The 23,457-nt window shown below is 40.3% G+C and overlaps 1 protein-coding gene across 6 annotated transcripts in view; it reads left to right on the top strand.

Moving 5' to 3' along the window:
- The window catches only part of BMPR1A (bone morphogenetic protein receptor type 1A), a 59,626-nt gene that overhangs the window by 26,449 nt on the left and 9,720 nt on the right, over positions 1-23,457 (top strand). For 4 of the 6 annotated variants that reach the window (XM_015866026.2, XM_015866029.2, XM_015866030.2 and 1 more), the window contains exons 2-6: positions 1,011-1,133; positions 13,803-13,998; positions 20,800-20,962; positions 22,084-22,186; positions 22,681-22,780. In XM_015866026.2, the coding sequence (XP_015721512.1) occupies positions 13,932-13,998; positions 20,800-20,962; positions 22,084-22,186; positions 22,681-22,780 (433 nt within the window). In that variant the 5' untranslated portion in view covers positions 1,011-1,133; positions 13,803-13,931. Of the gene's footprint in view, positions 1-1,010; positions 1,134-5,404; positions 5,429-13,802; positions 13,999-20,799; positions 20,963-22,083; positions 22,187-22,680; positions 22,781-23,457 lie in introns of those variants that run through there. The other 2 variants (XM_015866033.2, XM_015866031.1) reach the window with 2 other exon arrangements.

The raw sequence follows: 23,457 nt of genomic DNA on the forward strand, positions 1-23,457 counted from the left end.
CAGCCTGTCTGCTCAGTGGAGACAGTTGTCTTGAAGAACTGCTGCTATCCGATACTGAGGATGGTTTCAGATTGCCATTTTGCACAGATTTATTATTTATTACCAAGACTATTAAACCTCGGTGTGTTAGGAGCAATACTTATAAATGGACATGGAGACAAAAGTATTTTGACCTTGTGATGATAAATGTTCTTATGGGGCTTAGAAAGGTAACAGGAAGTGGACGCAAACTTTTCCTCTGCTAGGAATCGTGTGGATGCGTGCTTCATCCATCCCTGTTCCTAGTGCTGTTGAGCTTTGCATTCAAAAATAAGCCATTAAATTGCTAGATTGTAAGATTGGTTGTATATTTTTAACCGTACATCTGGGTTACTGATGTTTGAGCTTCTGTTTTACTGTCAAGGTTAACTGGAAGTTCCTAGTGATAAAATTCTTGTGAGATATTTCTAAAAGCTTCAGATAGAGAAGAAACGTTCACAAATTGTGATGTGATAAAATGGGAAGAGCTGGCAATATGTGCCACAGCTCAGCTTAGTTGTGAAGCTGCAGTTCATGTCACCAACAATATGTCCATCCTCTAATCTGTCTGTTGTAGAACTAACATTGGAGAAACTGAATGGTTTGTAAACCTGATTGCTGCACGACAGGTGAATCCAAGAGTTATAGGATGGTAATTGGCAGAGATGAGAGAGGTTTCCTATGAAATGTGCCTATCCAGAGGGACCTTCAGCATCCCTCCTCCCTGTGATCTCCCATCATCTACGACAAACCTGTATGTCACTTAAACTGAATTTAAAATGCTTTTCAGTACAGATAGTATGGAACTGTACAACTGCTAGAAACAGAAGGTTCTAAAAAGTTGGGTTTTTTTCTAGGAGCAGTTCATAATAGCAGATAGCTTCCATTATTTCAGATATCAGCATCTTCAATGTGCAGTTTGCATCATGTACTATAAACTGTCACTACAATTTCTTTGGATAACTCTTAAGTCAAATTCTTTTATTTTACAGATTAATAGAAATATGCGTTTCCATAATACCACCTTTGAACTAATGAAGTGGAAGTACAGATGAAAACAGTCTGGAGGAAGCTTGAAGTACAATATAGTTTCATTCAGTTTCCTAATTCTGAAGGTAAATATATTTAAAAAAATATTTTGAGTGTTTCCAGAATAAATATGCATATGATAAAAGCAACCACCTTATCTTTCCTTAAAAAAAGTGTAAAGCTTCTTTGTTTTTATGCTGATGACAGTGTTTTACCACCATGCTGAAACTGCTGTTTGGTTTTCTTTGTGTTCTGCGTTTCACTTAAGATCAAATGAGTATTAAATATTGAAATCTCCTTTTATTAAGGGAGATGGGAAAAAAGTTACTACTACACAAATTCTATTTGCTGTATCCTGTCAGGTCACCGTTAAAATTAATCTTCTAGTGGAAGTAAATGACTAGTTTTGCCTCTAAGTGACAGATACCTGTTGGCCATCTTGTCCTCTGGCATAGTGCTTGATAGCTACAGAGCTTTATTACACTGTTTTTTTTCTATTGTAACTGCTATTAATAATGGTTTTTCATACTGGATTCCACTGCCTTAATATTCTGAAGTCGTCCCTGTGATTGATGATGAAAATTGTGCATGGGGTTTTGGTGCGTTGTTCCAAGTTTGCTGTTTTGTGGTGTCTGAAGCTTCTTTTTAAGTAATTAAGACACAAATTGCAGTCATCCTGTTCTGTTGGATTTTGACACGTTTCAGAATTCTCTTCTGCAACACTGAGTCTATTTACAAATAGTTGGTACTGGCCCTTCTATCTTCTCACTGTCGTTGCTGAGGCAACGCTCACATAGAGCATTCAAGATCTGTGGCTGTTGGCCCTTCCTCTCACTTTTTCCCATTTGGGTACAAGCAGTGTCTCATAAGAGATGGAACAGCTTCAGAGACTTTCACTCTCAGTCATTATCTGTTCTTTTTCACAGGAACTTTGCTTCTTGGGTTATGTTAGTCCTGTAGCTTTTGGCTCCTATTACAAATTCACCTTAAATCTCTTTGCAAGAAAACAGAAACTTCAGGTACCGCAGCTCTATGTCTCTTTCACTTCCAAAGATCAGCCAAGGGGGGCTGGAAGGAGTTTTTGTGTTTGCCTGTTACATCCTACTCAGAGAAGCTTATGGTTTAAGAGGAAATGCTCTGAGGAAAAGATCAACATTGAATTTGACTGACCTGTATTTTTTTCTCCTGCTGACTTTTTATTTGAAAACAATAACTTTCTGCACACCATGAACAAATTCACAAAGCTGTGAAGCTTGAACTCATGCTGGAAAGTGCAAAATATGTACTCAAATCTACAGTGCTTCAGGTGAGGAAGAAATCTTTTACAGTGAGAGTGGTGAGGCACTGGAACAGGTTGCCTAGTGTTATGGTTGATGCCCCATCCCTGGGGACTTTCAAGGTGAGGCTGGGTCAGGCCCTGGGCAACCTGATGTTGCTGTGGTGTCCCTATGCATTGCAGGGGAGTTGATGGCCTTCAGAGGTCCCTTCTGACTCTAAGGATTCTATGATTCTGTGGTTGTTTGTTTTTAATTGTTACAGAGTTCTCTCAAAATGTGTCACCATCTTAAAGGATATCTCTTTTGTCTACCAGAAATAACAGTTTCTATTCTCAGCCATCTCATTACAAGGAAATATCACAACAGAGATTGTGGAGAACTTTTTCATGCTAATAGGAGACTGTGTATGTTTTAGGGGCGATCTGTAGCATTGAAGAGCTTCATTAAACAGGACAGTCTGCTCTGGACATCAAAACCACAGCAGTCATTGAGAAGAAATGATAAATGTGTGAACTTGAAAGGATAATATTTGTTTGGGTAATTATCGGTTTAACAGGAATAGAGAATCTTAAAGGGTGGGGAATGTGTCGTAATAAAACAGTTCTTTCATCCTGTTGCCCACTATTCTCAATGATCCCATTCCTAAAGCATGTATCAGAGGGGAAGGGAAAAAAATCATGAAAGATCTCACTCCTTTCACGTAAGAGATTTTAGGAAAAGGTATTTTTTTGGAGACTGCATATATAGGATGACTGAAGTAAAAAATGCCAGTAACTATATTCCTCTTAAGTGTCTTTAAGATACTGTCTTTATTTGAAATAAACTGGAAAATGGGCAGATTACCTTCTATTGCACGACGGGAAAAAGAAAGGGACTGTTTTTGCCTGTGGTTGTTTATTTTTCTTCTCTGATAAGGCTGGGCAAAAGCTGTCGTGTGGCAGAGCATAAGTAGATGCACTTGGGCTGAAAACTCCAGATGAAAGACGCTTTTTAAAACAGAATGGTGGAGGAAAAGAAATAATACCACAATGCCATAAAAAGTCCACAAGTTACTTCCCCTCCCCCTCCTGCCCTTTGTGAGCTTTTTCAATAGTTAGATTATTAGCAGTAGATGGAGAAGGGTAGTAGATGGAGTTCTTTTATGCTTTTTCCTTTAGGAGAGCAGTTAATAAGAAGTAAAATAGTACCACTATTCCACCATAAGATTTCACTATCACAGCCTGTCTAATTTTTACTCAAGTTTACAGACTTGTGAGTCAGCACACAAGCAAATAAAAGAGGAAGCGTGTTTGAACCAAATAAACCCAGATTTTTTTTTTGCCAGTCATTTCTGTTTTTGTGTGTTCTACCTTCTCACATTCTCCATGTTAAGGTTGAGTGTAGCATGTCTACACCTCTGACACCTTTTGACTTCTCAATATGAGGAATAATCATTTATTTTGGTGTCTCTTTAATACAGAATGTCTTTTTTAATATGGTGTTTCCTTGTGTCTCTGGTAGCTGTTCCTTTATTTTTGGGGAGCTTCAAAATTCTCTTACATTTTACTTAGTCGGGTAAGTGCCTACTTCTTGATTGTAACTGTGAATCCAGGCAAGTCTTCAGCATTTGCATGATGTAACTGGAGAAATGCGGCATAGTATACTGCACTTAATCAATATGGCTGTACGTTCTTAATTACCTTCTGCAACTAGTCTCCTATGTCATGTTGACTCTTTGTTTAATATATAGATTTTGTTTGCGTGATTAGTTTTTCTTCAGGGTGTTGAAAACAACCTGGATTACTTCAATATGTATTTTCCATTAAACTTTAAAATACTCCCTTAATTTGTCTTGCCTTTAGCAAGGCAATGAGTAGAAGATTAAAGACCTCTGATCTAGTGGTGCTTAACTTCAGTTGATATTTCTGGAATACCTTCCTACTTTTCTTTTACTATTGCCTGTAGAGTCACCTTTTTCTCCTCCCAGCCTGGTGGTGGTGGGGAAATCTCATCTTATGTGATGGAACTTCTTCATTTAGTAGCCAGGATCACATTTCAAGTGTTTCAGAACAAAATCTTCAAGCGATGAGATGTTTTTCTTGCAATGGTTTTCTTATTAATCATCAAGATCTCCTCTGTTGAATAAGGAAGCAATTATTCTAAAAGGTTGGGGTAGCTGTCTTTGAGTTTCCTTGGCAGCAAACTATTGGCTAGGAGTTAATTCTATAGCAAACAGGCTCAGCCACTTCAGACTCAAACCACAAATGGGAAATGCAGGTCAGTATGCTCACAGCATTTTCCAGGAGTGGAGTAACCAGAAATCCATGTCCTCTTTTTTATCTGCAGATCAAAACAGGAAGTGCCAGTGATTCCACTCTAGAGCTGTTCTCTTCTGGTGCATGCTGTCACACATTGTGCTGGTCCTTTGGAAAGTAGTGTGTGTCTAATCTGTGGTCAATGTCCTCTTGACAGCATTTCCTGATTTTTTTTTTTAGATCCATTTGTCCTAGTTTAGCTCCAGTTGTTCCAGTAGTGTGACCATCTTGCTCTCAGACTGCTTAACATAGGAGGCTTCCTGATTGCTAGACCAAGACTGTCAGGTTCAGGAAGATCAAGTGAAGCTGTTCCATAGTCCCTTTATTCTTATTTTTATGTTGAGCTTGTTAAGCTCAGAATTTCCTGTTGAAAGTGTGGTGAGTAACAGCTCTTAAGAAATCTGGGCAAGTTCCTGTGTAGTAATGTGCATATTACTCCTTGTTTTGGTACATACGAGGCATCTCGCACCCAGATTTTCAGGGTCTGCAGCTGGTCACAGTGACAGAAAATATGGGTCCGTTGGAGACAAAGTAATGGTAGAAGAGTCACAAGAAGATCAGAGTTTTCACATTGAGCTTATGCAGAATGTACCCTGAGGTGCTGGACCTTTCCTCAAACACACTGATCTATTCCCAAGATTTGAAGTACTTTACTTATTCACTTTTGTGGTTTGAAAGTTGCTGGTATCTGAAACGCTGATTATAAACCATTGAACTGAAAAGGCAAATGGAAATAAATATTTGGGAAGTGACTAAGGATTGATCATAATGAGATACTGTGCTGCTTTTGCTAGAGGTGGTTCAGTAGAGGTGAGTTGCTCTGTCCCTTTTTTTCTGTTAAAAATAGTTCTCTATGCTCTTTAAATCACAACAAAATTGTTCTCTTTATCTGTAGTTTTCCTGTAACCAATTATTTTTCCCTCATGTATTTAATTTCAATAATCAGCATTATTTCTGACCTGTAGTTATATTCAGCCACAATAGCCAGCCCTGAAATATGACCTTGGTGTAAATTTAAAGTGAGCATTTTCTCAGTGTTTTCCCTATTTATGTGATGCCAGTACTTTATCTTGTTATTTTCTTCTGTTTTGGGTTGTTTTTTTTTTTGTTTCTAGAGGGATCTTAAATTCACAAAGAAAAAACAAAACATTTGGGCTTGAATATAGTTGACAAGTGTATCTGGATTCATCAACAATGAAACAAATGGCTGAGGGTTGTTTACTGGCTTTTTTGCATGCTTTTTTATTTTGTGTTGGAAACAGTTGTTTGTCAACAAATATCATTACATCATCATCATCACAGTGTTTAATACTCTTTTCCCTTCTACAATATTGAGGCTTTTTCTTCTCATTTGTAGATTTTGATTCATTTTTCATCATTGAAGCCTCTGTGGAATTCTTCACCTTGACAATGGTTCCTCCATATCCTACAGCTGCAGGTTCTGGGAAGTTCAGCATGTTATGTCTGGGATTGATGGTTTTTTTTCTCTCCTGTTCATAGAAGTTGGTAAAAATAGAAAATTGGTATATTTGGAATACAGCCAGTGTGTAAGATGGTATTTTGTGTCCAACTGTACAAACAATGCTCTATACTGGGAGATTGGTCCTGAGTGGTATTTGTTTCTAAGGCACCGTGGCTGTCTCTTAACAGGCTGCAGGTGTTACTGTCTGCTTTTTCACTTGATGAGTGCTATTAACAGGGTGTTATTATGTATTGATAGTGTCAGCAGATCTGAAAGTGCATCCTTTGGTTATAGCTAGAGCCAAGGAGGAGGTGATGGGCCTCAGGTGAAGCCCAGACTTCAGTCTTACAAGACAGAGGTGTCTAGTTGTTGTACTGCTATATAAGATGGTAGTAAAAAGTCACCAGGATGCTTATGGCTTACTCCTTTGGTGAAACTGCCCTGGACCTTTGAGGTATGTGTAAAGATGGGGAGATTTGTGTGCGGAGTAGGAGTTGATCAGTGGAGGATAAAAAATCGTGCAAGATATAAGGATTTGATACTGCAGTTGTGGAATCATTTCTAGATGCAGTAATGGCCTTGACAGGATAATGCAGGAAAAGACAATGTGGTGGTAACATCAAAGTGATTTTGAATGACTGCAGGATATCCAAATTGCCATTAGGAGGAAGATGCATTTATTTTCAAGTCTCGAGCTTAAGGAAGTATTGAGAAAGAGAGGAGATAGATGTGTTCAAGTTTAAGGATGATGGGGGACAAAAGAGGCTGAATGTTATTATAAAATGATGTCCAAGGCTTTCCTGTAGTACTGAGCGTGGGCAGGTTGTCACACACCACAGGGTCAAAAAGCAAAAGCAGGGAAACAAGGAAGGTTGGCAGAAGTAATATTAATTACTTAGGTATGTAGTGTTACTTTCTTATCGTATGAAGAGAAAAGGTGACTTGAAAAAAAAGGAAGAGAAGAAAAAGAAGAAAGCATTCTTTCCTAGTATATTATAAGTAGTTGTCAGTCAGATGGGGGTGTAACTAGTGGGGAAATGCTGGTAATAGAACTACTAAACTCTGAGTTAAAGTATTTTAATGTGCTTTCTAGTCCTGCTTCTTGTGTATTTAACAGTATCGCTTCAGCGCAAGGAAATAGAGGACTATAACTGTTGGAGTATAAACATTACCTTTGAACTCTGTCATTGTCTACTAATTGAAATATTACCGTTTGGACTTAGAAATGTCTTTGAAGCTATATTTGATGAAAGTACATTGTTCAGGCGCAAGAGAAGCAGTTTGTGTGCATGCCGTATTGTTTCTGTAGTTATTTAACCAAGCGAATCTACAGTGCGCTTAGTTTAATGCAAATCAAGGTTCAGCTCCTACTTTAGTCTCAGCAAGCCTTGCAGAATAGCCAGTCAGAACACTAATGTGGTCCAAGAGGCTCAGCTGCATGTAGCATAGTAATAATTTGGGATAATTTATACTGTGAATATAGACATCAAATTTAATACCTCTGGTTTTTGGTGAAGTAACAGTGTGTGAGCATTGTGTGCTTTATACATGAGCATTTCTCTTTCTTCTGTTGAAAATAACTTAATTCCTTCCAAGCTCTACGTCAGATAATTAACGCTGTAATACTTGCAGTCAGCTGGTTTATTCCTTTCTACCCTTTATTTGTGCTGGAACTTCGTTAACCTCCTCCCATGCACCAGGTCTCTCTCTCCTTGCAATCCAGGGCAGCTGCTGGTGAGAGGGCTTGTGATGTTGCTACCCCAGCCACCTCGCTCATTTGCTGGAGGTCAGTGCCTCCGTGGCAGTATCAAGCTTGTGCCAGCTCATCAGAACAGCTGTTCAGAGGCCAGCATATTAATTTGAACTGCCAGGGACTCTGCTTTAGGCCATGCAAGACTTGTTGCCTACAGTGCTTGCTCACCTCTTGTGCCCTTACTGTGGAGGTGGTCACCTCTTCATGTTTTGCATCTGGAGCCTGTAACCTTGTGGAAATATCCTAATGTGAGTTCCTAGGGTGGGTGGTGAGGCTCATGGCAGACAGAAGGCAATTCATGCAGTTGGAGAGAATGGTGAGAGGGTGAAAGGGTGCATTTGAGCACTTCAGAGTTGGAAGGACACCTTAATTAACAGAAGTAACAAACATGACATGCCATTTGGGCATACCTAAAATCTTGTTTCTGTAGTAAATACGCTTTGAGGATTTAGGAGGGGGAAAAAGCTGTTTATGCGGGTGGATAGCAACAGGACAAGGGGGAATGGTTTTAAACCGAGATAGGGGAGGTTTAGGTTGGATATTAGGTGGAAGTTTTTCATGCCGAGGGTGGTGACGCACTGGAACAGGTTGCCCAAGGAGGCTGTGGATGCCCCATCCCTGAGGCATTCAAGGCCAGCTGGATGTGGCTCTGGCAGCCTGTCTGGTGGCCTGGTGCCTGCACACAGCAGGGGGATGAAACTGGATGGTCATTGTGGTCCTTTCAACCCAGACCATTCTGTGATTCCATGATTCTGTGACTTGATGGTCTCCCTCCTGTTACTTCCTCCTAGAAATTATGTGCTCTGTGCCCTGTTGGGTAAGTGTGCCCTTCTTGTAATAAGTGACATCACGGCAGTGCGGGCCCTGCGGTCAGTGTTACCGAGTTGGCTCTTGTGACCTCGATAATTACTAATCTGCGTTATCGGTATTTCTGAGCCTTGTCAGCAGTGCTTGCTGAGCGTTTAATTTCGTGCTTAGTTACTGGAAGCCTTGAATAGGAGAAGGCGATTGAAAAATCTGGAGAGGGGAAAAAGCAACCCCCAGCCCGAGTCGTTCTCCGGGGGTAGAGGTCTGCCGGGGGGGATCCAGCCGCCCGAGGGGAAGGCGGCATTGTCATGCTAATGCCCGGGGGCCGAGGAGCGGGGCAGCCATGCGAACAATGGCCCTGGAGCCAGAAAGTCTGCGCGGCACCTCGCCGAGCGGGGCCGGGGGGGGCTCGGCGCTGCGCTGCTGGCAGCCGGCCACGGCCCTGCGGTCCTCGCTGCCTCGGTCGGGCTGAGAGGGGCAGGGCCGTTGGTCTGCTTTTCGGTATTTCCATAGGAAAAGGGGCCGAAGCGCTCAGCTCCGTAGCTGCAATTCCTCTCTTCCCCAGCTGGATGCGGCGGCACCGCCCCGCGGGCGGAGCTCGGCACGGGGGTGGCACTGCGCTGGGCGAGGCTGGGGGTACGGTTGTGTGAAGGGCAGAATGCCTTAACCAGCTAATAGCAAAAACTGCGCGGCTGGAAAGGGGAAAATGGGTCAAGATGAATAAAAGTTGTCTAGTGAAGTCTTGTAATATGCTCCAATAAGAGAATGCATCATGCTGGTAACGCGGGGATAGATCTGAGTTCTTCACGGCACTGGGAAAACACATTTGCTGCATTTCATTACTGTTAATTTAATGGCAGAAACTTCGTAGCAGTTAGTTAATTGGAATTCCAGAGTAACAGTAAGATGGACATTCAGGAGTCCAATGAGTAGCGTCCCCAATTACCTAATTGTGCTGGGCATGGTAAAAAGCAGCTATGCTTTAATTTCTTCACGGTTAACAACTTTGTTTGTGAAGCAGACAGATACTTCATGATTTCGTCCTTTGGTTTCTGAAGTCTGCAATAATACACACGTTTGATAGTTGCTAACAATGTGAAATCTTCCTGTCCTAAGATTTCTGATAGTGTCCAGAGTGCATGTCAGTGACTTTCATCCAGCTGCTCTAAAACAAGTCCCTTCTTAACATTAACTCTTCTCCAGAAAACTGTTGTTAGGTTTATATTTACTGAGGGAACAAACCCAATGCTGCTCTAAGTTCATTATAAATACATGTATAAATATCCGCCGAATTAGGTTATATTATTCATTTCCATCTTTTGACAAGCATATGATACATTTCATTTAATATATCAAATTTCATAGCAGATAGAGGATGGGGAAAGAATGTAGAAATCATATACACAGTCTTGGATTGTACATGTGTGCAATCAGTAGTCTTTTTTAAATAATGCTAATATAATCTTCAGTTTAATTGAATTATTTCTGTAGCCTTGCACAGATAGGTGTATGAAAAAGTGGTTTGGAGTAGTTGTGGATGTCATGCAGCCAGTTGGCTTGCAGTAGCCAGCAGTCTTCTCACTGAGTCTTGACTTCAAAGATTCCAGCAGTGGTTTTACCTGCTTTTACCTTTGTTTTTCATGTGGGCACATTTGACAGTGCTTAAGTAGAGCTAGTTTATCTGTTTCAGTATGACACTTTTTTATAGTTGTTATAGGCATGCCTTCCATTAGCTACATAGAAATGTGCTTTTAAAAGCTGTCGGAGAAAGAAAAACACGCAACATCAAACTTGCATTTAAATTGTTGTTGTTGAGGAATTGACTACAGTGGACTAAATGCGACTTTGACCAAAAGTTACCCTCAGCTCTTTTTGTATTATAAATAGGAATAGGGAGTTGGAAGCACTGTCTTGTTTTGGAGTCCGGACCTTTTCTGTCACCTGCAGTTGTATCAGATGGTGAATTAAATTAAGATTTTGGATTAGATTTAGTTAGATCAGCCCCAAAACCTAAACCGGATTAAAAATAGTCTCCTAATTTCCGCTCCACATGCATTTTAATGGCTAAGTCATACCTACTTGTAGGGACAGTAGTTTGTAGATAAAGCACTTATGTGTCTTTCCTTCCTTATTCACATGTTATGCCTTCAAAGATAATTCGTTTCCTTGTCAACTTTCACTTTATTAATCTTTCTTTGTTTCTTTGGCTCCATTTGTAGCTCTTTCTTGTTCTCCAGATAGTATTACCAATCCTCTGCTTATGCTGAATTTATCTACCTTGCCTCTCTTACAGTGCTGTTTCCTCTGGAAAATTTTCAAGGGGGTCATCAAGTTGTGTTTGTCTCTTTCTCCCAGCCACATCACACTGATACTTCTGACACCACGCGTTTGGTTAACTATGTCCAAGGACTTCGGTACAGTATCTTTATGCATCAACTCCTAGCTTACTTAGAGAAGAAGTTATTCCTAACATGAAGCTTTGCCACTGTCATGCCGCTTTATTTCATCCTGGTTCTGATACTCAAGTTCTTCACATGATCCAAATCATTTTTTACATAAAAGCAATGCTCAACTGAATTGACAGTTCATGTTTGCAAGTAAAGTTCATCAACAGTTGACTTACTGGGCTTAGTTCTTCACTGAAAAATGATAAATCAAGTTGATTCAATTTTGCTTAACAACCGAGATCCTTCAATGGTCTTTGAACTACGTGAACAATTTCCATTCTCTGAACTATTTATTGTCTACTCTGCATTGAATTCTTTACTGTTTTTCTTTCAACCAAATTAATGATTATCTACGCATCATCATATCAGGTGTTTTAAAACTCTTAATATTTGTAGTAGAAAAGTTGCATCAGTCTTAGACTGACAGTCAGGTTTTTCTCCGGTGTTTTGTTCTACCTCAGAGTTGTGTTTGAAGCTGTTCAGATGATTGAGGTAGCATGTTTATAATTACCTAAATTGCATCTTGCCCCCATTATGTGCGGGGACTACAGTGAATGTTCTCCAATTTTGCTTTGCCAAATATGCTTACCTGGTACTTTTTATACTACTGCAAATGTTTTGAAACCTATCTTGTGTCTTCAAGTGAACTTAAGTTCTAATTCTCGTTAAGTTTGACATTTCATGTATTCTCTTTTTACAATACTATCTTTATTGAAAGTTAGGGGTGGTGCAGCTCACATGGTATAGGAATCGTGCTGTTAAAAATATTACAGAGCTATATCAAAAGTACAATTACCCCTAGCTTTTCTACTTCACAAATCATCTTGGACCACATGACATGTTTTATGTCCTTCAGCCTCGGATTTTTGGAGCCTTACGAGGTGTAAGGCTTGATGACCATCCTGGTTCATGGATTCACAGCTGAGTTCCAATAAAAAAAGGCCACGGTTATAATAGCAAAAGCAGTATCTTATGTTTTTAGGAAAGATAATAAACTACTCTGTATACTAATTGGATGTTTATGAATAAATCACTTGTAAAAAGATTGCAATTGAATGCTTCTTCATAGCCATAATAGACCAAAAAAGAGATTGAAGACTTTGGAATCAACTGGTTGGCTTGTGGTTTTGAATTTCTTCAGTGTGACTGAGTTGACAAACACTCTAGTGGTTAATTGGTGCTTTAACACGTCTGAAGTGCTCACTTAGTTGTGTCCTTCTAGACTGTTAATATCAGGCAGTTTCTGGAGATGTTCCAGCTATTGCATGCCTCCGTGTGCTCAGTGTGGCTGCAGCCTTCCTTCATAATGGCAGTCCAGAGGCAACTCAGCAGAGATGTAGCCATGGCCCCTTCAGTTTGGTCAAATGTGGTTTTGTTCTTGTGTTTTTTGTCTTGATTTAATGAAAGATACTCTCAGAGGAAGAAGTTCTCACACTTTGGGGTGTGGTATTTACTACTAGAATAACTGGTCTGTTTCAAAACATTTTTGATCTGTTGAACTATGTGGCAGTTGTATCAGAGTTATTGGAGTGCATTCTTGAGTTACAATGGATATAGTCATCGGGAATTAGGAAGAAAGATAAGTTCTATGTGTCATTTTGTTACGTGTACTTTGATGTACATTCTTATACGTGGTGAAAATTGTAATACTAAAGAGAGGAGGTGCATACTGTTGTAAGCTGAGAGCAGTATGTTCTGTTGCACCTTGAGATGTGGCTGTTGAAGCTCAGAGCACTGGTCCGCAAGCAAGGCACGCTGCTATTAATGCAGTACGAGGGCTGCAGTACAATGCTGCCTGCCTTCCCGAACATCCTGCACTGCACTGCGGCTGCTCTGAGCCCTGCAGCCCAGGGCCTTGCTGCTGCCTGCACCGCAGTGCTTTGTTGCTTCATTAGAGAGAAGTCAGAGATGTGTGAAAAGTAGGGCACGGGTCGGAGGCTGCGTGCCCCTTCCCGCCTCAATTGAAGTGACAGACACCTCCCGGCTCTGCCGCTAATTTCCCTCCATGGTGAATGCCTCTGAAGCACTAATTAAAATGAAAAGTTCTGGGGTCTTACGGCAGACAGATTGAGTTATTTCTGGTGGAAGCGGCCACCAGCAGTAATTGCAGCACAAATGCGAGGGTCTGCATTCATGAGCAGCGCCGGGCTGACAGGGGTCAGGGGGTCAGGCCCGCCGAAACAAGAGGCCGCACAAAGGCGGATTCGGGGTTCTCTTCTTCCTCCTACAAAATCGCCTTTGTTTCTCCGCACTGCTTCGGTGTTCGAGTCTTTTCAGGCCTAATTACGCTTCCTTTTTTAATCGCTATATAAAGTTCATTAAGCAGATTGTGATCACAACTACTGTACTTTAAAAAACGAAGTAGTATTTGACGACTGCAGTCTGAAAAATTAACCTGTTACTCGATTTACTTTTACACGTTGATCTGTTAAATGGTACCTGTATGTGAATGTAGGATGGCAGCTGGTGAGTTAACAAACCTAAGCATTTTGATACGGCCGTTAAAAGTGCAGTGGGTCTGGTTCTTAGCAAAACCATACGTTTTAGAAAATCCTATCACTAATATTTTTAGTTGCTGATCTTAATAAACATCCGTCATTTTAATTTTGTTTTGCAGAGGCCTAGTTATGTTCAATGCAATGGAGAACCTTGCAGATTTTTCCTTGTTCCAGAAATGCAAGTAGTGACTGAACGCTATGTTACTGTATCTTTCAGGAAACGAAGTTGGAAAAGTTACAAAATCATCCTTGCAGTCTTGTATTAGGCTTCACCAAACAGACTGAGCTTAACGGTTGTCAAGCAGGAGGGCCGCTTGCCTTGCACAGGAAGGATTAAAAGTGAACAATGACTCGACTGAGAGTTTGTGAGCGATTGCTTGGAGCCTACCTGCTTCTCATTCTCCATGTTCAAGGTAATTATATAGAGACTGAAAAAAGCTGTAACTGAGGAATGTATGCATTCCATTGTTTGTTGTTGTTTTGCTGTGTGTTTTTCTGTGAGCTCTGTGCAAATACCAAGGACCATTCTTTTGCAAGCAGGTTGGTATGTTGGAGTGATGTGCCAAACAGTTCGCACACACAAAAAAGGAACCATTATAGTGGTCACGTGGAGGTTAGATAATGGAATATAGTTCTTCAAATGCTTGAATAGAGCAGATGCCAAGCACAGGTATGCCGTAGAGAAACTTACATGAGCAGCAAAATTAAAGTAATTCGGTGTTGTGACCTCTTGATTTACAGTATCCTTTAAGTATGTCTGAACCCTTCAGACCTGACCCACTGTACTGTGGTTTTCTCCCTATTTTTTAACACTCCCAGCAGCCAAGACAGCTCAGCATTAACTGAACAAACCATTTGTGCCCACTCAATTGGATGAGGAGAGGTTGCATGGTGTTCCTGATAGCCTCGTTTTTGGTTAGTGAAGTATTTGTGAGTCTGTTGTCTGTCTGGTCATGAATTATCAAAAACTTCTGGAGATATGGTTATCACTAGGACTTCTGTTGCCCTCTCGAATTAGGATAAATTACAAAGAACATCATTGGGAATCAACCGATGTGCCTGTTGTCTTGTCTCCATCTTCCCTCTGGATATGTGCAAAACTTTGTCAGAAGTATTAAAGGCTAAAGTTCATGTGCATGCACATGCTTTGGGGCTGAGGAGGAGCAAGGGGCTTGATTTTGAAGCTTTGCAATTGTAGCGAATACTTAGAGGTTGAAGGCAATAAGTCATCTTAAATCTAAGATTCTCACATCCTGATCCTTCATCTGGGAGAGCGAAATCTTTAATACCAGTCCCTCTTCCTGTTGTTAATGTGCAATTTTGTAATTAACAAGAATTTATTGAATCTGCTTAGACAGAAATAGCCTAGATTGCATGTAGTTGAAGTTCAGAGGACAGATTCACGTGTATTTATAAATAACTCCAAGATAATTAGGTTAGTTTCTGCTAGAAAGCTCAGTAAAGGAAACTTTGGAGAGAAATCAGGAAAAATAACTAAATCCGTGCTAAATGCAGTTGAGCATAGAAGAGGCTGCTTAAGAAGTTCTGCCTTACCTGTCCTTAGAGCTGTTCAAACCTTGATTAGAATGACTTCGAGCAACCATGTCTAACTTTCAAGTTGGACTGGCTTTGACCAGGTGATACCAGGGACCTCTTAAAGGTCCCTTCCACTCTGGATTATTCTCAGATATAGTAATATGCCATAGAGCTTGTTCCATCAGCATTTTACTTCAAAGCAATAGTAACTGAATGAACAGATTTGTTTCTCTTTCATATCTCCTTAGCTACAAATAAAAATTATATAAATACAGAGATTGCAAAGTGACTTAAAATTCAACTACATTCTTTCCGATAACGCTTGATTGAATGCCTTCTAATGTGTATTATAATATTATTAAGTTGTAATACTCTGTATTCTAAAAAAATTTGCTTCTGAAGAAGGAATTGCTTCTAAGAATCTCTCTTTCATATCAATATGGAGCAAGTTCTGAAAGCCCTGGGAAAATTGAGCTAGCTGCTTTGATGCGAATTGCCTGCGGGCTTGTCTTCAAACACATGAAATGTATTGGAGGGGGTGGGGGGATTTAAAAAAAAGAAGAAAAAAAGGAAAGGAAAAAGAAAAAAAGCCCCCACAAAGAATCAGTCATCTCTGCACTTGTTGGATTCTTGGAGGAGTCTGGTTTAGGGCAGTGTGGAAAAAATAAGCTGATAGTTACCAAGTGTTATCTTAGGAATGAGGACTGCATCATCTTTTTAGCTTGTGGGGCACTGCCCTGATTACAGAATGATCCAGAATGGACGTGAACAGCAGATGACTAAATTTAATAGCCTTCATTAAAAAACAAATAATAAAGGAGCAAATCATTTCTGTGTTTCTTTTCTCATTGTGGAAGGTCTTTACAGTATCATCATAGATGTAATTTACTCTGCACTTACTTTACATGGACAACCACCTGCTTTTGCTCATCTAAGGCGAGAATTCGTCACCTTCAACTGCAATTAAGAACCCTAGTAAATGAGTTATTTGCCTTACTGCTAGTGCAGGTTTCAAGTTCATAGAACCAGTTTTGCTTCAAAGTGGCATTCCTTATTTCATACGATACCCTGATGAGCAGAACTAATGGAAGTATGCAATGGACGGTTTAAATAGCTTCAGGTATACTTAGACATGTTCTCCTGAATTTTAACCTTTGATATAAGCTGACATGATGTAATATTAGATACATGATTCATCACGTTTTTGTATGTTCCTCAGACACACTGCAGAGCACAATATTAGCTAAAGAAAATTGTCTCTTGTATTTAATATACAGGAACAGAGAGTACTCTTCAGAAGTGACTGTTCTGGGAAGGAAGTAGGACTAGAGGTTGGGTATCACTGGTTGGAGCACCACTGCACTAAACTGTGCTGTACCTCGTGGGGCAGCTAGAGGGTGGTAGTGAAAGGTTTTAAACAAGCAGTCTGGGAACATGCTGTGATGTTGTTGTTGTTATTTGTTTTGTTGTCCTTGTTTGTTTGTTTTTAAGGAACCAGTTCTGCTAGGTGGAGCTGCCTATAATGTGCCTGGCCTTCAGGGATCACAGGCTTGATATATTTATTAATAATAATTAAAAAAAAGGCAGCACTATACAGACTTAAGGTTAAAAATATCAGAATGCAGAGCTCGTAGAAGTGTTTATGATACGTTAAGTTTCTGTGACTGTGTTTTTTAATGCAAAGTACTGCTATGTTGTTCAATCTGTACCAGCTAGACCAAGGTTTGTATACATTAGATTAGAAACTTCTCATTGCTGGAATGGTGACAGGCCTTGGCTGTAGTGGATGATTTGTGGTGTTTGTATCCTGCAGTGAGAAAAAGTCATCTAAAATTGCTGCATACAAATTTCAAAGTATCTCCTTTTTTTTGCAAGGAAGACCTATCTAATGTAAGAAGTATTTGGAGTACTGTATTTCTGTTAGGATAAATCCCCTTTAATGACACTTTATTTTGGAATGAAAGTGTTGTCATGTATAATGTCGATGTAAACCAGAGGGAAATGATACTGTTATGAGTTCAGCAGAAAACTGCTGAGTGACTTGAGTGGACTACCTGGACCTGTACAAAGCACTGGACACTGGTCTGCATGACGTTCTGGTCATCAAAATGCAGAGAAATGGATATGATGGATGGACTGCACTCTGCATAAGGAGCTGGCTGGATGGTTGCACTTAAGAGTTGTGGTCAGTTGCTTGGTGTCCAAGTGGAGATGGGTGACAAGCGAAGTTCCTCAGGGGTCAGTGTTGGGAGCAGAATCACACAATCACAGAATTGTAGGAGTTAGAAGGGACCTCTAGAGATCATTGAGTCCATGGACAGCAGGATGAAGTGCACCCTCAGTAGGTTGGCAGATGACACCAAGCTGAGTGGTGCAGTTGACACTAGAGGGAAGAGATGCTCTCCAGAGGGACCTGGACATGCTTTAGGGGTGGGTCCGTGCAAATCTCAACATGTTTATCAAGACCAAGGGGAAGGTCCGGTGTCGGTGTCTGGATCAGGGCAGAGCAGCCCTGATGAGAAGGATTTACAAGTGTCAGTTGATGAAAGGTTCAACATGAGGCAGTAGTGTGTGCTTGCAGCCCAGAAGGCATAGTGTATCCTGGGCTGCATGAAGAGAAGTGTCACCAGCCGGTTAAGGGAGGTGATTTTACCCCTTGACTCTGTGCTCATGAGACCCCACCTGGAATACTGTGTCCAGTTCTGGAGCCCCACAACTCAGTAAGGATATGGGGTTGTTGGAGCAGGTACGGAGGGGGCTGTGAAGGTGATCAGAGGGCTGGAGTGCCTCTCATACAAGGACAGGCTGAGAGAGCTGGGGCTTTTCAGCCTGGAGCAGAGAAGGTTCCAAGGAGACCTTATAGTGGCCTTCCAGTACCTGAAAGGGGCCTGCAGGGAAGATGGAAAGGACTTTTTACAAGGGGAAGTAGCAACAGGAGGAAGGGAAGTGGTTTTAAAGTAGAAGAGGGTAGATTTAGACTAGATATTATGAAGAAGTTCTTTACTGTGAGGGTGGTGAGACACTGGAACAGGTTGCCCAGTGAGGTTGTGAATGCTCCCTCCCTGGAAGCATTCAAAGCCAGGTTGGATGGGAGTTTGAGCAACACAATCTAGAGGGTGATGTTCCTGCCTATAGCAGGGGAGCTGGAACTAGTGATCTTAAATGTCCCTTCCAACCCAAACCATTCTATGATTGTGCTCTGTAGCTGCTAGTTCTAGCATTAAGCTTGATTTGTGGAGGTGGAGAGGATGTAGCTGAATATGAAATTACAGGCATAATTTTGGTTGAAATAAACACATTACATATGAGGCAACGTGGTGATGGTATGGAGGAAATGCTAAACTGTTGGCTTGAAGTTTCGTCAGCTTCTCTGTGGTTGTGTGAGAATGTTTGAGCTCACCAAATGTTTGACATTTGGCTCTGGCCGCAGCCTTCCAACCAGTTCCTTATCTACTGAATTGTCCGCCCTTCACATCCATTTCCCTCCCGTTTAGAGATAAGGATGTTGTGGGGTGGCCATGTCAAAGGCCATGCAAAAATCCGGGTAGATGACATCAGTTGCCTTCTGTTTGTCCACCATTGCAATGGCTCTATCATAGAAAGCCACTGGATTAGTCAGGAATGGCCTTCTCTTGGCGAAGCTGTGCTGGCTATCCTGAATCATCAGGACAACCCATGTGTGCCTTAACATGTCTTTCATGAGGATCTGTTCCATGATCTTCCTAGGCACAGAAGTGAGGCTCACCGGCCGGTAGTTCCCCGAGTCCTCCTTCCTCCCTTTCTTGTATATGGGAGTGATGTTTTGCTTTTTTCACAAATATTGCTATATAAATCACCTGAAAGAATTAAGAAGAAAAATGTCTTTCATTTTAGTTTTTACCTATAAAAGACTGATGTATGCTAGTCTTCCTGCAGTGTTAGTTTAGGAAAAATGATACTGCTTGAAAAATGCCAAATAGGGCTTAAAATTCAGGTGGCACCTTTGCACTGGCAGGGAAAATGAAAACTGTCCTTTGGTAATTTATAGGTATTTCTGTCAAAAAGTTCTGGGGAATTATATGGATTATGTTAGCCTGAACCTATTACAAATTGCAGTTTCATATTCTGTTTGTTCTCGTAAGAGCTGGGAGTAGCCCTACTTTAAGGGGCTCGATATCTTCTAACAAATTGAAACAATACATTTAATGTTCAGAGGAGGAAGATGGATGAACGTCTGTGAGATGTAGGTCGTAAAGAATTCAGACTTCAAATGTGTGGAATTTCCCTGAAGATATGAAGGTTTTTGCAACATTAACTGTTTAGTTTCTAAATTAAGGAATTATATCTTGATAGTTGAATAAAATAAAAGGAAAATTAATCACAGAAACGCAGAATGGCCCAGGTTGGAAGGGACCTCAAGGATCATGAAGCTCCAACCCCCCTGCCTTGCAGGGCCACCAAATTTCCACATATACTCGATCAGGTTTCCCAGGGCCCCATCCAACCTGGCCTTGAACGCCTCCAGGGTCGGAGCAAGATACAATTCCTCCAAAATTTGTTCTATTCCTAGATAAATTGGAAGCTTTCGTTGTGACTTGTGTCTTTGAGAGGTGCTGAGGTACCTCTTCAGCAGTTGCTGAGTTGTAGCTGATTGTTGTAAAAGCTTCCATCAGTCTGAACTGGCTGCTCTTTTCTATTGCGCAGTAAGCATCTGACAGATATTGGATGTGTATTTCATCAGTGCAGGTGGATCTGCTCACAGTTCTCCTGACTCTGGCTCACACTTTGAGGACTTAAAATACCAAGAATACTGCTGGGCAGCACATAGAAGAGGTTTTTTATCTTGGTTACATTACATGTAATAGAGCTGCAGGAAACAGAAGATCATCTCTCATAGTGGTCACAAAGAATGTTCCAAATGAGGCACTTAATGCTCCAGATTTTTTTTCCTGAATGTTCTTCCCTCAGAAGACAGATGGTATTTTTCTTATGAATTCCAACAGTCAGAAAAGCACTTTAATAAGATGAGGTAGAATAAATGACGCTCAGGTCTACTAATGCCAAGAAACTGATGGCTACTTGGGAACATTATTTAGCCCTATTTTTCTTCTCTGAAAGCTTATTTGTGAGAATGTTCATGTCATTTATGGAAATTTAATTTGCAAACAAGATTCACCTTAGCTCTGTTTTGAAGTACTAATGCATGCAGAGATCAAAAAAACCCAAGAGATTCTGGAGTTATTAGTGCTCTTCTATGAGACTGTGAGTTCATAAAAAATGACTTCAGTTCAGAGAATTACAAAATTGCATATTAAGTACGTTTGGTCATGCATAAAATTACGCTGTTGTGGTTACCCAGCAGCCAGCCTCCTGGCTGTCTGAGCACAGCAATGAGAAAGGCTTTCTTCAGAATATTCTTACCAACCTTGCATCACTACTTTATTGCCCCACCTCCAAAAGGATAAATATCCTGTTTATATCGATTATGGCTGGGAGATTTGCTACTAAGGAACTAAATACAAGCTAGATATTTCTAGAGTAGAATGTTTAACTCAGAGTTCCATCATTCTCAGGGTAGTTCTAATGTTTTGTGTTTATTTGATAATAAAAGGTTTTTGTTGTAGTAAATATTTCTCTGAAATCTCTCTCTGAAATGAGTTGCAGAAATAAATATTCATTTTTATTGTTTAAATGTCCAGGACAAAATCTAGACAGCATGCTCCATGGCACAGGAATGAAGACAAATCCTGACCAAAAGAAACAAGCCAATGGGGTAACGCTCGCGCCAGAAGACACCTTACCATTTCTTAAGTGCTACTGCTCAGGACATTGTCCAGATGATGCTATTAACAACACATGCATGTAAGTATTGTACACAGGACAAAACAGGCTCTTTGAGGCTTTTTGCTCATGAGTGCATGAAGTATGAGGTTGGATCAGGCTCTGTCAAGTGATTTGGTTGTAGTGGAATAGAAACTCAACAGTACTGTGAAAAGCTGAGAGTTAAAATCCTCTGTCTGTATACTGCTTTCACTAGAACCATTTGCAACCAGTCATTTTGCCCCAGCAACTGCTTTGAGGAACTGAGTTTTTAAGTGACCTGTAGAATTTTAGAACTGTGTGAACATAAACACAATGTAAACCTGATTTGACTATATGCCTGCTTATAGTCAAATATTTCTTCATGTAGGTAGTAAAAAACATAGTATCTTTACAAGAATTATCGATTGTCTGCCCCCTTAAGATGTTTTTACTTTTATGTCTTTAAATATTCCTTATTCCTTGTCTTCTGTTTCTTCATTCACCTTTCCACATTTAAGGAAACATGGGAACTCTTCCTTAAGAACTGATCTAAAGATAGATAATAAAAAGTATTATTCTTTCTAATGTAATTTGACTGTTTACAATATCAAGAGCCTTTAATGCTGTTGCTTGGCATATGAAGATCCAACCTTGACCGTGTGTTTTGAAACATAAATCTGCATTTTACAAATATAGTTCTGCCCCTAGAAGATGTTCACAGATCACTCTGGTTTGTTGTTTCTTAATTCCCTTCCTGCTTTTCTTTTGCTTTTTATCGCCCTCTACTGTATAAAGTCAGTATAGGCCTTCATTTGTTTTTTCTTCCATCTGCATTGACTGAGCAACAGGGTGATTATTCTGAAATAATATTGTTAGTTTATTTACCTTAATTTAAACAGTCCTGTTCAGAAGGTGGTTGTGAGTGTCTGCTCAGAGTTGCTTTTTGGGTGTTCGTTGGAAATTTGAGTATAAAGGAAGGAAATATCCCTACAGTGTTTTAATTGAAGATACTGGGAGAGGGGAGAAGGAAAAGTGGTCTCAAACTACCAATACAGAGTATTATTTTTGTTTTAGAAACTGCAGGCTTTTAATTAGTTGAAGTCATCTAATGCTGCGTATCAGACAGTGAACAGGCTGGTAAAACATACCTAATCTGTGATTCTGTAATCTGTTTGTTCCAGAACTAATGGGCATTGCTTTGCTATCATTGAGGAAGATGAACATGGGGAACCAACACTTGCTTCTGGCTGCATGAAGTATGAAGGTTCAGACTTCCAGTGCAAGGTAAAAAGGAGACACTGTTAAAATTGGGAATATCCGTGGAGTTTATTTAGGGAAATTGCATAATTAATACAGATCTCTGTAATTTGGCTGCAGTCATGAAGTTTTGCATGTTACTTCACTGAGGAGAATGAGATTCTTTATGGTTTTTGAGCAAAGTTTGGAGTAAAATCCAGGCTTTTTAGTGCTCTGTGCAGGTAGTTCCAATTCAGTGACAAAATGAACGGAGGGCAACAACCTTTTACTTTTGTCAGCTGTTTCTTTAGTTGAAGAAGCAACTTCACAGTAAAACTGATTGATCCAGGGAGTTTGTTATAGTTTGGGATTTCTTGATTGTCTGAATCTGTAACTTCTTGTTCTCTTCAGTTCATTTGACAGGAGAGTACTAAAATTGAAATGACCTAAACTTATGTTTCTGCTGAGTCATATCAGTAGGATTTCCAGTTTTGTCTTTGCTGGTCACTTCAGAATCTTTTTTTCCAATTTTCCTTCAACAGGATTCACCAAAAGCACAATTACGTCGGACAATTGAGTGCTGTCGGACTGACTTCTGCAATCAGGATTTACAGCCAACATTACCACCGCTTGATAGTACAGGTAAACAGCTCCTAAGTGTTCACATTGCTGCTGATGTTGTGTGTGTTCTCTACTTCTTGATCAACAGGTGAAAACAAGCAGAAAATATAATGACAATACTGCAATGGTGTGTTTTTTCTTTAATTCATTTTGATTTGAAGCTCTTTATTGCTCTTCATACTTGATTTCTAGTTTTCTGCTATTTTGAAGTTTGTTTCTCCATAGTTACGATATTTTTACTCTTAGCCTGTTCATTTATCTATCTTCATCTGCATGTGGTCTTCTGGTCTCTTTATTTACATTAAGATTCCACCGAATTTCTCTTCTCTAGACTAAACAAGCCCAACTCCATCAGACTTTATTCATAGGAGAGGTGCTCCAGTCCTTTCAGCATCTTTGTAGCCTGTTGCTGGACTCTCTCTGTTATGTCCATGATTTCACTCTTGTGGACTTGGAGCTCAAAACTGTACTCAGAATGTGACTGGTGCTGAACAGAGGACAAGGGTTGCTTCCCTTGGTTTATTGGCAATGCTCTGCCTAAAGCAGATGAGGGTACAGGTAGCCTTCTTTGTGGCAAGGGCACATTGCAGGCTCATGAATACAATTGTTTTTTTCACATTTGCAGTAATCTATCATTCAAACTGTTTTCCTGTCTCTCAGAGTCACAGAATGTCAGGAATTGGAAGGGACCTTGAAAG

Source organism: Coturnix japonica, chromosome 6 (genome assembly GCF_001577835.2).
Source record: "Coturnix japonica isolate 7356 chromosome 6, Coturnix japonica 2.1, whole genome shotgun sequence".
Lineage (NCBI taxonomy): Eukaryota > Metazoa > Chordata > Aves > Galliformes > Phasianidae > Coturnix > Coturnix japonica.